The sequence below is a fragment of the Gouania willdenowi genome, chromosome 9 (genome assembly GCF_900634775.1).
Source record: "Gouania willdenowi chromosome 9, fGouWil2.1, whole genome shotgun sequence".
Taxonomy (NCBI): Eukaryota; Metazoa; Chordata; class Actinopteri; order Blenniiformes; family Gobiesocidae; genus Gouania; species Gouania willdenowi.
In genome coordinates this window covers 14,515,045-14,530,515 of record NC_041052.1, presented here as the reverse complement: position 1 = coordinate 14,530,515, position 15,471 = coordinate 14,515,045, and the positions used below count along the sequence as shown (strand labels likewise).

The 15,471-nt window shown below is 38.1% G+C and overlaps 1 protein-coding gene across 3 annotated transcripts; it reads right to left on the bottom strand.

Annotated features, from left to right (window-relative positions):
- Window positions 1-1,384: 1,384 nt before the first annotated feature.
- On the bottom strand, window positions 1,385-14,588 carry LOC114469681 (TNF receptor-associated factor 2-like). Of its 3 annotated transcripts, XM_028457420.1 has the most exons (10): window positions 14,152-14,588; window positions 11,240-11,318; window positions 9,515-9,613; window positions 7,840-8,001; window positions 6,947-7,021; window positions 6,722-6,796; window positions 5,179-5,661; window positions 4,148-4,325; window positions 3,921-4,069; window positions 1,385-2,124 (listed from the first exon to the last, which is right to left on the bottom strand). In XM_028457420.1, the coding sequence occupies exons 1-10, from the start codon at window positions 14,337-14,339 to the stop codon at window positions 1,906-1,908; spliced, it is 1,707 nt and encodes a 568-aa protein (XP_028313221.1). In that variant the 5' UTR covers window positions 14,340-14,588; the 3' UTR covers window positions 1,385-1,905. The 3 variants fall into 3 exon arrangements, with proteins under 3 accessions (XP_028313221.1, XP_028313222.1, XP_028313223.1); XM_028457421.1 differs by lacking the exon at window positions 6,722-6,796; XM_028457422.1 differs by lacking the exon at window positions 9,515-9,613.
- Window positions 14,589-15,471: the final 883 nt, after the last annotated feature.

Sequence of the window (15,471 nt, the reverse complement as noted above, 5' to 3'; positions counted from 1 at the left end):
TGATTATTTAAAAGGGCCAATACACACTAATAAACAGACATGCTGTAAATGAGCCAGATTTAGCCAAACGAGATTAGTTTTATTCTGGTGTCCGTGGCCAGATTTTAAAAGGCAAGCTCAAATGTAAAAGGTACTGAAAAACATACGTATATAGGATTAATGGAATATCAGCATTTTTTTTTTAGCCCGCAACATCAGCCCCAGAAATCCCATATCAGTCCGGCTCTAGTTTTAACGTAACGTACTTGCATTTATTTTATTTTATTTTTTTTAGTTTAGGGGCTCTGCAGAACTGAAACCAACCTCATTTAGAATTCTGTCACACTTTTATTTTCAGACCCAAAACAATGTCATTCCAGATAAAGGCGGAGTCTGACTTTAGACTAGTGACTGCATTAGTGAGTCTAACCTCATGATATTAATACTTTGTAAGATGTTCCATTAAAACATGTTATATTTCCATTAGAGGGTTTATGTTTCTCAGCCAAACAAACGCACAGAAACTGTTACGAGCTGTGGCGCATCTTCCTCAGTGCCAACATGAAACTAACAGTGCAACTGACAGCAAATGGATGGCACACACACACACACACACACACACACACACACACAGACAGGCAGGCAACACACACACACAAACTGAAATACTGCACTCAGAATTCATGGAATTCAAGCAATGTCCACCACCACAAATGATTACCAATGAACACAGGACTCCGCAGTCGGAGGTATAAGTGTTAAGAAACCGTAAACAAGTTCAATATCAATAATCCAACGGCACCCAGAACTGTGTGCAAAGCTGAGCAATATACTCTGAAGGCTACAATGGGTGTCACACTGTTATTGAAATCCTTTCCTCGTAAATGCAAAGAGCGATTTAAAAAAAAAAAGAAGAAAAAAAAGCTTGATTGGGAAACCAAATGTATGTAACGCAGTTCACCAGCGTCTCCCACCTCGGTAACCAATGACTGTGTTTGGAGGCTACAATCACACCACACTAAGGCTCATTACTTTCAGTTTGGAATGAACGGAAAGCTCAAAATGATAAACAAAAAATCGAATTGAAAACATCAGGAGGGAATTTTGGTAGGATTAGAATAAATACGGTTTAGTTTTGAATGTTTATCTACCTGGATTATGTTTCGGAAACAATCCATTTACCAAAAGTTGTCAAACTGTGTGGTCGCAAGTTTCACAACCAATAAGTAGGTCAATAACTTAACTTTGTAGGATAAAAAAGGGCTTTTATTTTGAAGTGGAAAGTTAAGATAGGAGTGATGTGTAAATATTTTTAAACAAGCACTGACAAGAATATATGAACATATTTTTTAACTGTGTTAGTCTTTGTATTTTTTGTGAAATTTTGTGAACAGAACTTTGAAAAAAAAAAGTAAATACATCTCATTCGCTGTGAAAGTGCCGCACAATTTCTAATGCAAGTTTTGGTTTTTGATTAAAAAAATATGACTTTCTCAGTGATATTTCAATGTCTGCGAGTAAAACTGAACATGATGAGCCTTGGTTAAGGTGCAAAAAATACTGATGGCTGTGGGTTAGTGACAGCCATGGCTGAGACGACTCCTGACACAATCAATGATCTACACACGTCTTGGAATGTTTTCGGTTCGTTCTGATGCTTTTTGAGGCTCAGTCACTTTGTACGTCAGCCGGATTCTCGCTCCTCTGTCACTTTGGTAGGTAATCACTGGTCGGATAAGAACCCAGTTTGTTCGGTAAAATGGTAACAACAGCTGGGGAAGTTTGGAAGCCCAAAACCACCAGCTCCCATCTTGCACATTGCTACCAAACACTCAAACCGAACAAACTTACAGACCTCCTCGGAGAGATGTCGGCGACATTTAAAGCCTTTTGAAGTGGAGCTGATTTTTGGCCCCGTGTGTTCGTCTAGAGCCCTGTGAGGTCTACGATGGCCTTGATGAAGATGGTGTCGTCGCGTATGTAGGAGTTTTTGGAGTCCAACTTGGGGAGGGGACAGAAAAGCGGGCAACCGCTGGCAATGTTCATATCGCTGACGGGTCTCTGGAAGGACGAGGAAGAGATGTCAGGCCGGAAGGCATCGATGATGTGCTCCCTGTTGTTCTGGTCCAACAGCATGAGGGTGACCTGCACAAGTATCAGTTCCTGTTCATAAATCCTGCTCCATGCCTGCATCATGATGTGTTACAGCAGTGTTTCTCAAATGGGGTACCATAGACTGTAAAAAGAATGGACGGGACAAGCTCCCCGGTGGAGTGAAGATTTTATTTTTAGAGCTCCCTCTGCTGACTGGCTGCAGTATAGGTCATAAACCCCACCTCCACAATGGTAGCAGATGGGATGTGGGTCAAACTGTAAAGTTAAAACACTTGTCACATAATTTTCTGTGTAGTTTGTTTTAAACTGGTTTTTTGAGGTTGAAAAACAGGATTTTACGTCATATATTTCTTTCTTTTTTACTATGGACTTTATATTTTGTTAAGCACACTGAAATTACTTTTTTGTCATTTGCGCTGCATAAATAAAGTTGAATTGAATTAACCTATCAATAGCAATAACCTTGCATTAGCATTATTCTAGCATTAGCATTAACCAAGCATTAGCACTAACCTAACATTAACATTCACTGACATTCATTTATCGGCATCCTTCTCTGATCTGGTTTTTATCTTTTTTATTCTTTTTATTATTGTATTCTCATTGTTTATCCAAATGTTTTTGTTGTGCAGGGCATCTCTGATGTTACGTTGAATGACAATAAAATAATCTATCTACCTATCATTAGCTCTAACCATTCGCCTAGCTAGAGCATTAACCAAGCATTAGCATTAGTCAAGCATTCTTATGAACCTAGCATTCACCGAGCAATAGCATTATCCTAGCATTAGCACTAAAATAGCATTAGCATTAACTTAACATTAGCAATAAGGTTGAAAAATGTTGAAATGGGTTGAAACGTATTAGCGAAACACGTTAAAGGTTGAATGGTTTGTAATTTGTTTGCAAAGTTTTTAAGGTAAAAAAAAAAAAGAAACTGGTGCAGCTCCACTATAGCTTAATGAGCTGTCCACTCTAAACATGGGATCTGAGCTAAAAAGCCAACGCAGTTTCACAAATAAAATTAATAATTCAAAAAGTTTAAAAGTTACAAATGATAAAAGTACAAGCATACATCTTGGGAACTCTCTGAACGTTTTGATAGCTTATTTGTCCAAATCAGACAAACGGTGTGGGAGCAGTTAATGACCAACGGAAGAAAAAAACAGATAACAATAGTGAGAATGTCTCCTGCATCCTCACTAATTAATCTATTCGGGAGCCACTAAATTAGTGTTTTTCAACCTTTGGGTCGGGACCCTATGTGGGGTTGCCTGAAGTTTACATGGGGTCGCCTGAAATTTCTGAAAAATGTAAATAGATTTTTGAAATGATTTAATTATTATTCTTCTTTTTTTTTTTTTAAATGAAAACAACACACCATCTTAAACAACTGTATTTCTATACTTTCACTTTGTATAATATAAACCTAGTTCAACTCAAATGCAGGGAAAAAAACCAATATCTGAGCTCAAACATGAAATGTGTTTGGGGTCACCAGAAATTCTTTATATCGAAATGGGGTCACGATCCAAAAACGGTGGGGAACCACCGCATTAAATGCTGTTTCTTTCCACTTGTTTACAAAATGAGATTCTTTAAAATGTGTGTTTTCACTCATTCATCCCATTACTATGCTCTATAGTTGCTTTGTAAGCAAAATGTTGTAGTCGGTACTAGGATTCAGAAATAAGAGAAAGGGGTACTTGGGCCTAAAAGATTTGAGAACCACTGCGTTACAGCATTAAAGACTGCATCAGGTTTACAACAATAGAGGGAATGTCATCCTTTATTAGCTGAAGTCACATGAGGATGATGTCATTTACCTTCTGGTTAAAAGGCCACTTTAGCAGCGCGTCGCTGTGTCCTCTCATCACCACAAAGAACAGGGACAGATGTGTACCGCGGCCCGTCCCGTCGCCATTCAGGTAAATACGTAAGCACATTTTGTAGCCATATTTACTGGTGTAAAAGGCTGTAAGACACAACAAATGAATCTGTAAAAAACTCTTCTTTCCTACAAACATGGAAATAAAGCACAGGAAGCCTTTACCTGGAGAGAACATGGCGGGCGCGCGTCCAGCCACGGCGTCCTGCCTCTTCTTGGTGAAATCCGAGATTTTCCAAACAAAGACGCCATCGTAGGTCGCTGCAGACATCTCCCTCATTTTACCCTCCATCTCCACGATGGATAAGTCCCTCAGGCTGACCGTGCGCTCCAGCTGGCGAACCTGAGACACAGCAATGTGTGACCGACAGCATTAGCCAAGCTGCTAGCGTGAAGGCTAACACCAGGGTTGGGGTCAATTATAATTGTAATCGCGTAATTGATCATTGATAACAATTATGCCGTAATGATTGTAACTGTAACTGAAAAAATCTGTTGCTCTCGTAATCATAGTCAAATTGTAATTTCAGATAATTTAATTTGTAATTGTAATTGCCATGAAAATTCTATAAAAATTGTCAATTATAATTTAATGCTAAACTGGGGAACCATGCTACAGTTCTATGTACACTTCTACACATATGTAGTTGACAATTATTAAAATTTGTTTCGTATCAAGCTTTCCCACATTTTACCATTAAAATAAAAGTGAAATCTCGGGGTATACTGACACAAAAAAGCCTTAGACGCCCACACCAAAAATATTAAAACCTATATTTTCATTGATTAGGAAGCCTAACAAGGAAACCAACAAATAGGAAAGAAATTAGATGATAGATATTTGTTTTTAGTGTATTTAACAGCTGATTTCGGACCCTTTGTCATTAGATATGCTAACAGAAAGCTAACACAAGAGGAAGGTTAACTTTTAATAGGTTACAGTATTTATTTCAGGCTCAGTAATTGTGATTAATTGTAATTGAACTTTAGTAATTGAGAATGTAATTATAATTGACTTTCTGAGGTTAAAAAACAATTGTATTTTCCTTGTAATTGGAAAAAAATGCTGGTCACTGTAATCGTAATTGAACTGTAATTGAACATGGATAATTGAAAAACGTAATTGTAACTGAAAAATGTAATTGGCCCCAACCCTGGCTCACACAAAATGTGTTTTTTCTCCCCTTATTTGTCACCTTGTTGTTGAGGATCTCAATTTTGTCCTGGTCCAGGCGGTGCTGGCGGTTGTAGGCCTCCATGGTGGTGCTGGAGCGCTCCATCTCCCGGTTGAGGACACACACTATGTTCTCAAACGTGCTGACTTTGGCCTCCAGCTCCTGGCAGCGCCGGCTCAGCTCGGCCACCTTGGTCTTCTCCCTCTGCAGCTGCAGCTCTAAGGCGGCGCCGACGGCCCCGGGCAGCGGCGTGAAGGATGTAGCCACGGTCGGTGCGCACGCACCCTGCACGGGAGCTGCACCACCTCCACCCAGCTGACTCATCTTCAGCTCCAGGTCCCTGAGGGACTGGTGGAGCTCCTGCAGCCTGTGACTGGCCACCTCCAGACTCTGCGGCTGTAAACTCTCCAAGCTCACCTTGATGCCCATGATGAAGTGCAGGAGAAGGTTCAGGTGCTCGTAGGAGCACTGGCGCTCGTGGTCATGGATCTTCTCCTTCTCCACCTTGGTTTTGAAAAGAGATGAAGACAAAAAAACAACTTCAATGATAAAAACCAAAGCCTCAATCTGTCATGACTCATGCAGACGAACGTGAAACATCGACACAGAGAAGGAAAATCATAGAAGCTCACAGTGAAGCAAATAATGGGGATGAAAACTGAACTTTACACCACGTGAAGTCATCACATCAAAGGCCTGAGGTGCAGCTTGGTTTAACATGCATGATGAGTTGAAACAGAAGAGCTCCTGTGTGGATGTGGTCTTGATGTGTTTCTCAATATACATGATGAAACAGCAGCAGTTGCACCACCTTCAAACAAACACTTTTATTTAAGTAATGTCATGTTTTCAAGGCCCAGACAATCAAATTTGGGGAGGTTTAGGTCAATGTTTGTTATCATTACACTCTGAGTCATCCTGCATCCAATTATTAGTTACACCCTCCTATATTAAAGTGCAAAGAAAAGTAACTATTCAAAACTGCGCTTGATTCTTTATGTATAATTTAAAAATCTATTTAGCGTGTAGCAACAGATTATTGTAATTGAAACGAAAGATTATTTCCAACTAACGCAGATGTTACTGCAAGGTTTGTATACTCAGAACATGCAACACACCAGGACTCCACCCCCTGGAGTTTTTCGTCCAACTTAAATTAAATAGAGGAAGTAAGCAACACTTAGTGTGTTTTCTGTGAGTCAGAAGTTCTTTGTTTGAAGTAAGGCTTCAGTGACATGAAAATCAAAGTGCCTGCGATGTCGGATTAGACACTTTTAAATTCCAGCAAGTTCATTGTATCTTCTTTTTGTTAAGGTTTTATTTATTCCGACAACTTTTTTCAGGTAGTTTACTTTGATCTCCCCGGTGATGACTTTGATGTGTCCTTTGATTAGAGATCAAAGAAAATTTCCTGAAAAAAAGTGGCCTGAATAAATTAAACCTTAACTTATTATTTATTAGCACTTTTTAAATGACTGGTAATCTTTCTAAGATTCTGTTGTTTCATCACTGACACACACAAACACACAGCATTTATGACCAAAAAAAAAAAAAGTCTACTTACAGACGTATCGCAGCCAACAACATGAAATCTGCATGGTGCTTTAAATTTACTGCAGAACTTAATATGGTCCACATACTGCAAAACAAAAACAAAAATGAAAGAAGCTAATGATGACCTGTTGGGTTGGTTGTATAATCGAGCACCGAGCAGAATGATAAAATGAAATCATTGTGTCACAGGATTATGAGAGGTTACGAAAAAAAAACCAGTGAGAAAATGTGTTACCTTTTCTCTGGGGATTTTTTTCTTTGCACAGCCTTCGCATATCATTGGATACTTTGGACAGATTTCGTCGTGAGCCTGAAAGAAGCAACAGGGTTGGTGCACAAAATGGGAAATAACATTATGAAATAACCAAGTCAAGTGAAACTTCAAAGGAACCATCAAAGGCGATCAGCAGAACTCCTCTAACGAAGACTGGCAGTTGACAGTCGAAACATGTCGTGAGATAAGAATTTCTGAAAAACTTTGTTTGAATAAATTAAACCTCAACTTAACTGAATCTTCAAAAAGAAGACAAAATTAATCTCGTAGTACTACTCCACATGCTCTGCCTCAGGTGTCCAGCTTTTTCTCTCCCTCACACACACATTTACTCAGCATTTTCTTAATCAGTGGCTGTTAATATTGACGAATGTTTTATTTAAATTATTTTCTTATACTAGAAAGGTTAACTGGAGCCTTTTTTCTTCTCTGCTGTGTTTTGTGTCAACATTCAGTGCAGCCATGATCTGTGTGTGAGTTTGCACCTGCCTGTGGGTCGTACTATTTTCGGTGCATAAAACAGTCGCCGCAAACAGTTCCAAGTTTGATGAATTACATTGCGCCCACTACATTAATTTATTTGCATTTCATCCACCCATGTTTTTGCTTCCCTTGTGAGATCCGCCTACTTTACATGTTCATCAGAGGGAAATGCACTAAATGTATTGTGGGCGCATTGTGACGCGCAGAAGATGCACAGTCCTGATTCCCTGGGGTTTGTACCCCTTATTAGCGCATGGAGTGACGTTTGCACACATTTTAATACCCCTAAACCTTTAGTGTGCAACACCAAAACCAGCAGCACTTTTGTCATCATAATTTCCCGTTCAAACAGAACATTAGTGAAGCCTGACCTTGATGTTCTTCAGTAGAAATGGTTCTTTGCAGTATTTGCAGTTGAGCGTCCGCTCCGGACATTCCCTTTCGTTGTGGCGTTCCTGCTCATTGGCTCTCATCAGTTCCTTACAGGACGGACAGAGGATGATCATGAAGTCACAGTGTCCCTCGTGGGTGGCCTGCAGGAACACAAAGGAAAAGTTCATGCTGTTCTATAGCAGCAGCCTTATTGTTTGCACAAGCACCAGGGAGGCTTTTTATAATGTGTTTTCTGCCATTTTATTCTATGCTTTTAGGTCCATTGTCATATTAAATGTAAGTTTACGTGCTTTACTGTTTAAATGTGCAACACAGTGGATGGACTTAGTAGTTCATAGAATGGCAACTTCAATCACAGGGGTGGACAGAAAAATTTAATTGTCTGATCCGAGGGCCACACTATCATCATTCATGTCATTATTTAGAATAATGACCAATCAGAGCATAAACACACGAAAAATCAAAGGGTTTTTGGAGTAACTTATTGTGTATTTTTGTTCGTTTTGGACATTTTACTAATATGTTTGAGTATTTTTGTTGTATTTTTCAGTATTTTTTAGTATTTTTTATGAATTTTGTATGTTTTTTGGAGATATTTGCTTTTACTTTGGGGGCGACCAGATGCCCAGGTCTGATATAGTTTGTTATGCTTAGTGGAATTATGACAGTATAATATAAATGTAAAGTATATATTCGGGCAGTGGTTTTCACATTTTTTTGGCTCAAGCAGCCCCTTTCTCTTATTTCTGAATCTAAGTAACCCCTATGTCCGACTACAACATTTTGCTTAGAAAACTATTCAAAAACAACAAATGATGGACTGAACAAGTGGCAACAAACATTCTGAATGATCTCATTTTGTAAATAAGTGGAAAGAAACCGTATTTAGGGCAGTGGTTCCCAACCTTTGGATAGTGACCCCATTTTGATATCAAGAATATCTGGTGACCCCAAAGACATTTAATTTCTAGAACTAGTTTTTGATCATATTTGAGCTCAGATATTTATTTTTGCTGCACTTCGGTTGAACTAGATATTATATTTCAAAAGGTGAAAATATAGAAATACAGTTGTTTAAGATTTTGATTTAATTTTTTTAAAAATTCAAAAATGTGTTTTGATTTTTCTGAAATTTCAGGCAACCCCACACGGGATCCCAACCCCAAGGTTGAAAAACACTGATTTAGTGGCTCCTAAATAGATTTATTTCTATAGTTTTTATAATTTCCAGTCATCTCACAGCTGGGGTGAGACCAACATTGACACTTTGTTCATTTTCCCGTCTCTCTCTCTCTCTCTCAAGTACCCCCTGTAGTGCCATTGCGTACCCCTATTTGATAAACACTATTAGGGAGAATAAGCTTTACACTGTCATGCAACATTGGCTATTCATTTACAGTAAATGCTTGTATTTTGTTCTTATAGGTTTTTGTGTAGGTTTTTGTATCTGTCTCTCTGTGTTGTTTAACATTTATTATAAATAGAAACACTGATTATAAATATTCATAATATTGTGAGAAACAACTTAACTGTTCGCTCCGTACTGATACTTTGTGTTGTTGTTTTCACGTTGAATACCACGTTAAATATTTGTTATTGACTTATGTGACTAATTAACTCTGTGAAGATGAGTAAATAAATCCACACGTGCACCTCAAACTCTTTGATGTTCCCCGTCCACGTGCATCCTTCGTTGGGACAAACAGCGGCTAAAGCCTCCACCTCCCTCCGAGCTGCATTATCAGGAAAAGCCTGGACAGGAAGACCGTTTGTTAGTCTAAAGGCTAAAGTTACGTGTGTTAATCTAACGGGTAAAGTTACGTGAGCGCTGATTAAACTAATGCAGAGCTCATTTTTCGCCTCTAGCTCCAATTTCTCCTGCAGGTTTGATCGCAGGGAAGCAAAGCTAAAGCAGTGTATCATCTGCATGAGGACTCACACAGAGTTTGTTGTGTGTGAAAAAAAAAAAAAATTATTAACTTAATCTTGCTTTTCTGACACTCAAAAGAGGCTGCTTCCAGAGTCGAGCTGCACGATTTGGACTAAAATCCTAATTGAGATTTTTCGGACCAATATTGCGATTGCGATTCGATTTGCGAATTTTATATTTGTTACATTTAAATGCATAAACTGCTAAAATGATGAATGAAGGAAGTCATGTTACTTGAAGACTGTCAAACAACATATTCTTGCTCAAATTGCCCCACATTAGAACTAGTGATAGACCGATATATCAGCCGATGTTTGGGTTTTTATGTGTATCGCATCGGCTGATGCGGGCTGCTGCGTTCGCCGATCCGCATTATTTACAGAAAGCAGAAATATTTTTTACTTGTTCCTGCTCAACGTCACCTGTTTTTAATATTTGTTAAATATTTTTTGCTTGTCGTTCTACCTCACCTTTGTTAATTTCAATAAATGTTCCTTTTTTAAAAATTGAGACTCGTACCATTTGTTATCATCATTGCGTAATTTGTATGATGTAAATTGAGGGAACAAAAGTAGTATCGGCTCCAAATATCGGCTCAAAAAAATAGGCAGTCCATATCGGCCATTGGCTAAGGCTGATGGAAAAAAAATCGGTATCGTCATCGGCCCTAAAAAATCCATATCGGTCGATCCCAATTACTACAAAACACATTAAAGCTAATATCCGGAGTTTCTGAGAAATCTATGTTTATGTATGATTCTTTTGAAATGCGAAAAAATACCTACCTAGTCTTTTACTATGGTCTACTGTCGGTGGTTATTCATATACATTAATGTATATAAGTCCCTCCTTCGTCCTATAGACCCCTATACAAATGGAAACGATCGCCGAGTGTGCCCAGCCAATAGGCTTCAACTTCCTGTTTTTGAGACTGTCAATCAAAGTGCGGAACTGTGCACGAAAACAAGGCCGCGCGTCACAACAGCAAACAGGTAAATATGATTTTGGCTCTTACCTGACCCATAGACCTACAGTATATCAATGCCACCGTGTTATGTTCCGTGATGCAGTGGGAGGAGGTCGAGTTGTTGAGGGCAGGACATCGAGATGTCCTCTCAGAAACTCCAGATTATCAGCTTTAATCTACTTTCATATTTGGTTTAATCTGGATGAACCACAGAGCATCTGCCTAAACACTTTAGGATCTGCTTTATGGAAACTCAGACCATTTATCTGCTCCAGCTGACTCTGATAGCAAGACTCCACCATTCTGATTGGTGAACATCACTCAAACTTGAGATTACGTTATTGCAGTGGTCGAAACTTTGATTGCGATTCGATATCGATAAGTCTTGCAGCCCTATGACAGACCTTTCCTTCCCCTACCTGACCCAGGTGCAAACACAGCATTAGGCTATTGAGTCGTAGACATGGCAGAAGGTACTTACACCACCTTGCTTGAGGATCGAGGTTGGTTCCTCAAATAAGTCTTCTTTAATGCATGCACTGCATTGTTGAGGACCAGAACTTTAAAAAAAAAAAGGAAAAGAAACACACAGATCCTTTACAGGGTGCAAGATCACTGCACAAATGTATTTTATTAACCAGGAAATCTCAACAACTCCAATCACTGTGGTTGAAAACCAGTCAACTATACTTTTTCATCTAACTAAAAGTAGACAAGTCATTGATGTGAGTTAAAGCAAGATGACTGCAAATATGATTAAATCAATGAAAACCAGTTAAAATGTGAAAATTAAGACAACAACTAGGGCTGGACGATTTTGTCTAAAAACAATCTCCAATTTTTTTTAAAGAAAAATTTGAGTTTTTTTTTTTTCAACGCACTTAAAAATAACTGCAGACATCAGATTTATTGTCAAAAGTGCCACTTTATTGCTGTGATTGTCCTCAAGAGTTAAAATGCAAAGAACAATCCCAAAATAAAAAGTAAATGAGGCTCTGTCATTCAACAATTTCAAACTTTTTACCCAGGTTTGAGCAAAAGTGCAACATCAACTTCACGGTAGCTTAAATTTTCTGATTAAGAAATCAGATAACTACATATTTTATAGCATTACAATTAAAAAATAATCAACTATTCTCTTAGCTTCTCAGCATAGTGCGAATAAAAATGAAACATGCCTGTGGCACACATATAGCCTACTCAAAGGGTAAACAAAGAGGAGGCTGGCTGACATCGCGCTTCGGTAACCCACAAAGACGGAATGCGAAAAAGTCTGAAAAAAATTTAAATTAAAATTAAATTACATTTTTTTTTTTTTTTAAACTCGAATTTGCAAAATAAAAATTCGTTTTTTATCTACAAATTCGATAAATCTCGATGTTTTTTTTTTTTTTTGTTTTTTTTTGCCCAGCACTAACAACAACTATTCAAAATTATTTTAGTCCTATTAATGGTTAACCTTTCAGGAAAGAACATGGCATGATGTTTAATGAACCAATCAGAAGAAATCACCATGTGGGAATAATACAAGGCAAATGTATTTGTATAGTGCGTTTCATACACATGGCAACTCACTGAGCTTTGAAGAAATAGATTACATTTTAGTTTACTAGATCAGTGGTTCTCTTCTGAATCCAAGTACCCAATTTCTCTTATTTCTGAATCCAAGTACCCCCTTTGTCCGACTACAACATTTTACTCAGAATTCTATGAAAAAAACAACCATAGAGCATAATGATGGAATGAATGAGTGTTAGCACACATTTTAAAGAATCCCATTTCATAAATAAGTGGAATGAAACAGTGTTTAGTGTCTCCGGAATAGATTTATTTTATAGGTTTTATCATTTCCGGTCATCTCTTGATGTGAGACCAAGACTGATCCTTGTATTTTCAGTTCATGATGTTCTAAACAAGGTCATTTCTAGCATCATTTTGTGTGTTTTTGGTGTCATTTTGTGTATTTTGTTGTTGTTTGTCTGTTCCTTTTATTATTCAGTAAATGTTTCTCTTATTGTGTGTGTTTTTGTTGTCATTTTTGTGTGTTGTTTTTCTGTCAGTGTGTGTGTGTGTGTGTTTTTTTAGTGTCGTTTTGTATGCTTCTCTGTTTTGTTTTTTTGTGTATTTTGTAGCGATCTTGTGTATTTTTTCTCTCATTTAGTGCAGTCTTTGTTGTCATCGTGTGTATTACTGGACTGGTAATAGTATTTTTCTCTCAGTGTGTGTGTTTTTTGGTGTAATTTAGTGTATTTAGTTGTTGTTTATTATTCATATAACTATTTACACTGCATTGCAATCCTAAGTGTATCTGAAGATAAATAGATGTTTTTTTGTTTTTGTTTTTTTTTTTAACCAAGTATAGAAGAAACAAGCCTATAACCACCACGAGCAACCGAAAAGTGACTATAAGAGTGTAACAACAGCTTTATTACACTTGATCCTTTAGTTTTAATACTCACAGTAAAATACATTACGTGTAAATATGCTTAAAATGTTACATAATGTAGTCTCAAACATCATTTAGTGTACTCTTTTGATCATAAATGGACCATTACAACAGTTCTTGTTTCCTGTTTTAGCAAAAGTTTGCACATTTATTAATAAAGGAATTTTTTTTTATGATTAAAAAAAATTATTGCTGCATGAAAACAGCTAAAAGGCGGTGCAATAAATAAATAAATAAATAAATTGTGGTGAGATCACACACATGCGCACTAGGAGAGATAAAAATTGGTGATCTCACTCTCTCTGTGTCTGAACCGTTATTCAAAGTAAACAAAACAATGTATTTATTAAATACTAATATTTTTACTTTTATATTGCAGACTTTGATTAATAATCACTTTTGTTTGTGCTTTGTGAAATGAAATGATAAAAGTAAAAAATACTAGTATTAACTGGCCAGAAAATGCTTTGCTTTGCTGTCAAGGGTGACGCGAAGGTTCAAACAAAAAAACGTTCATTTTAATGTTACCGTGCTTTATTTTAATATCTACACATATAAGTGTCTAATTTATGATTGTTTCATAGTTATGTATGTGTTTTAAATAATTCGGCGCGCATGCCAACCTGATAATAGGTTTATATATCACACAAAGTCAAGTTAACCTTCTGAAAATCTGGATAATTTCCTTTACTGCCCAGCCAGGCGCCACAGTTAAAAACAGCTGTTCAAGCACTGACACAGACACACTGAGCGGTGAACAAATACATTAGAGGTTATAGTGAAGACACCGCATGTTTGAGTGATAATACGTGGGCTTTAATAGCAGCATTATGTGCTGTAATAAGCGCATAAAATGTAATCATTTACAGGCACGGTATTTAGAGGAGGTTCGGTGCTGGTTCGGGCAGCTAGCTCCCCGCTCCGTTAGCAACCATGACGGCGCTCACCTCACTATTTTGCTGAAGCAGAAGGAGCAGAAGCGATGGCCGCACTGGGCTTGCAGAGGCCTTCTCAGGATCTTCTGACACGAGTTGCACAGATGTTTGTCCTCCGGGCCGTTGGCCAGGATTTTCTTTGGGAAGCCGGGTTTGTTGCCTTCCAGGGAAGATGGTGGAGACGGCTCCTGTGCAGCCATTATTCCCCTTGAACAAATATCGGGGTACTCAGCGGGGTGTGTTCAGTGATCCAGCCGCCAGCAGCACACGGCTCTGAGGTGCTGTCAGGAAACTCCTCCGGCGGAGACTCATCGCTATTTGAACGATATATAGCACAAAAAAGCTGCTTGTGTTATTACGAGGCCATTGCGTTAGACTCTGTCCTCATTAGCTGTGATGGGGGTGGGGGGGGTCAGAGCAGCGGAGGAAACACTGACAGACACACAAGGATGCTGCGCTCAGCTAGCTGCAGTTCATCATGGCGGCCGCTGGGTGTCGCCATCCCGGAGAAGAACATCAGGAAGCGGTCAGATCCACACGGATTGGACCAGAGGGGGAGCACCAAGTTGACAGCAATCACGCCCCAATGCAGCGTCAAAGCATTTTCAAAATAAAAGATTCATTGACGAAGGGTGTCGCTTTAGCGCTGCCAGTGGCGTCACAGACTTGTTTTTTTATGTTTCTCTAGTGGATTTTTTTGCTACTAAACCATGTTGTGCAAAGTTATCTTTGTCTCATGTTGTATGTAAACACAGGAGCCGACTGCCGGCTGTGGCTGCTCCAATGCGCAAGAAGAGCTCACGATAACAACTTCATACACGTCCAAAGAAGCTCCAATGCATGTGTTGTCTGTTGTGATAATAAAAAAAATAATAATAATAAAAAAAAAAAAAACCTTTATTAAACAAAATGTGGGGAAAAGCCCTACAAAAGCATAAATAAAAGGGGAATATCAATGAAAATAGGTGATAAATTATGTAAATACTGCACCAGAATCAATGATTTGATGTCACGTCTGGCCGAACATGTCTGCTTCCCATAGATTGTGCTTTAAGATGTAGAATTGTGCAAAAATTACTTTAAATACGTTTTTTATTTTTTTTTATTTTTTTATAAATTTGCACATATTTTGTTTTTTATAGGTACAAGATTATTATTTTTTAAACGTTATATATAAACATGGCTTCTTTCTGCTTCATTTTGAAAAAAATGTTGTTTTTTCCATGAGACAATTTATGTTATTCCTATATTGATCTATCTATCCATTTTCTGACTCTTTTGCTCCTTTTTTCAGGGTCGCGGGATATATTGATCCTTGTAATGTTATCATTG

Bases quoted from the DNA above. Each gene is read 5' to 3' on its own strand.
- LOC114469681 (XM_028457420.1), bottom strand. From the start codon at position 14,339: ATGGCTGCACAGGAGCCGTCTCCACCATCTTCCCTGGAAGGCAACAAA. The intron at 7,022-7,839 runs GTCAGGCTTCAC...TGCTTCTTTCAG, and splicing joins TTCTACTGAAGAACATCAAG to GCTCACGACGAAATCTGTCC. The intron at 4,070-4,147 runs GTAAAGGCTTCC...TGTGTCTTACAG, and splicing joins GCCCGCCATGTTCTCTCCAG to CCTTTTACACCAGTAAATAT.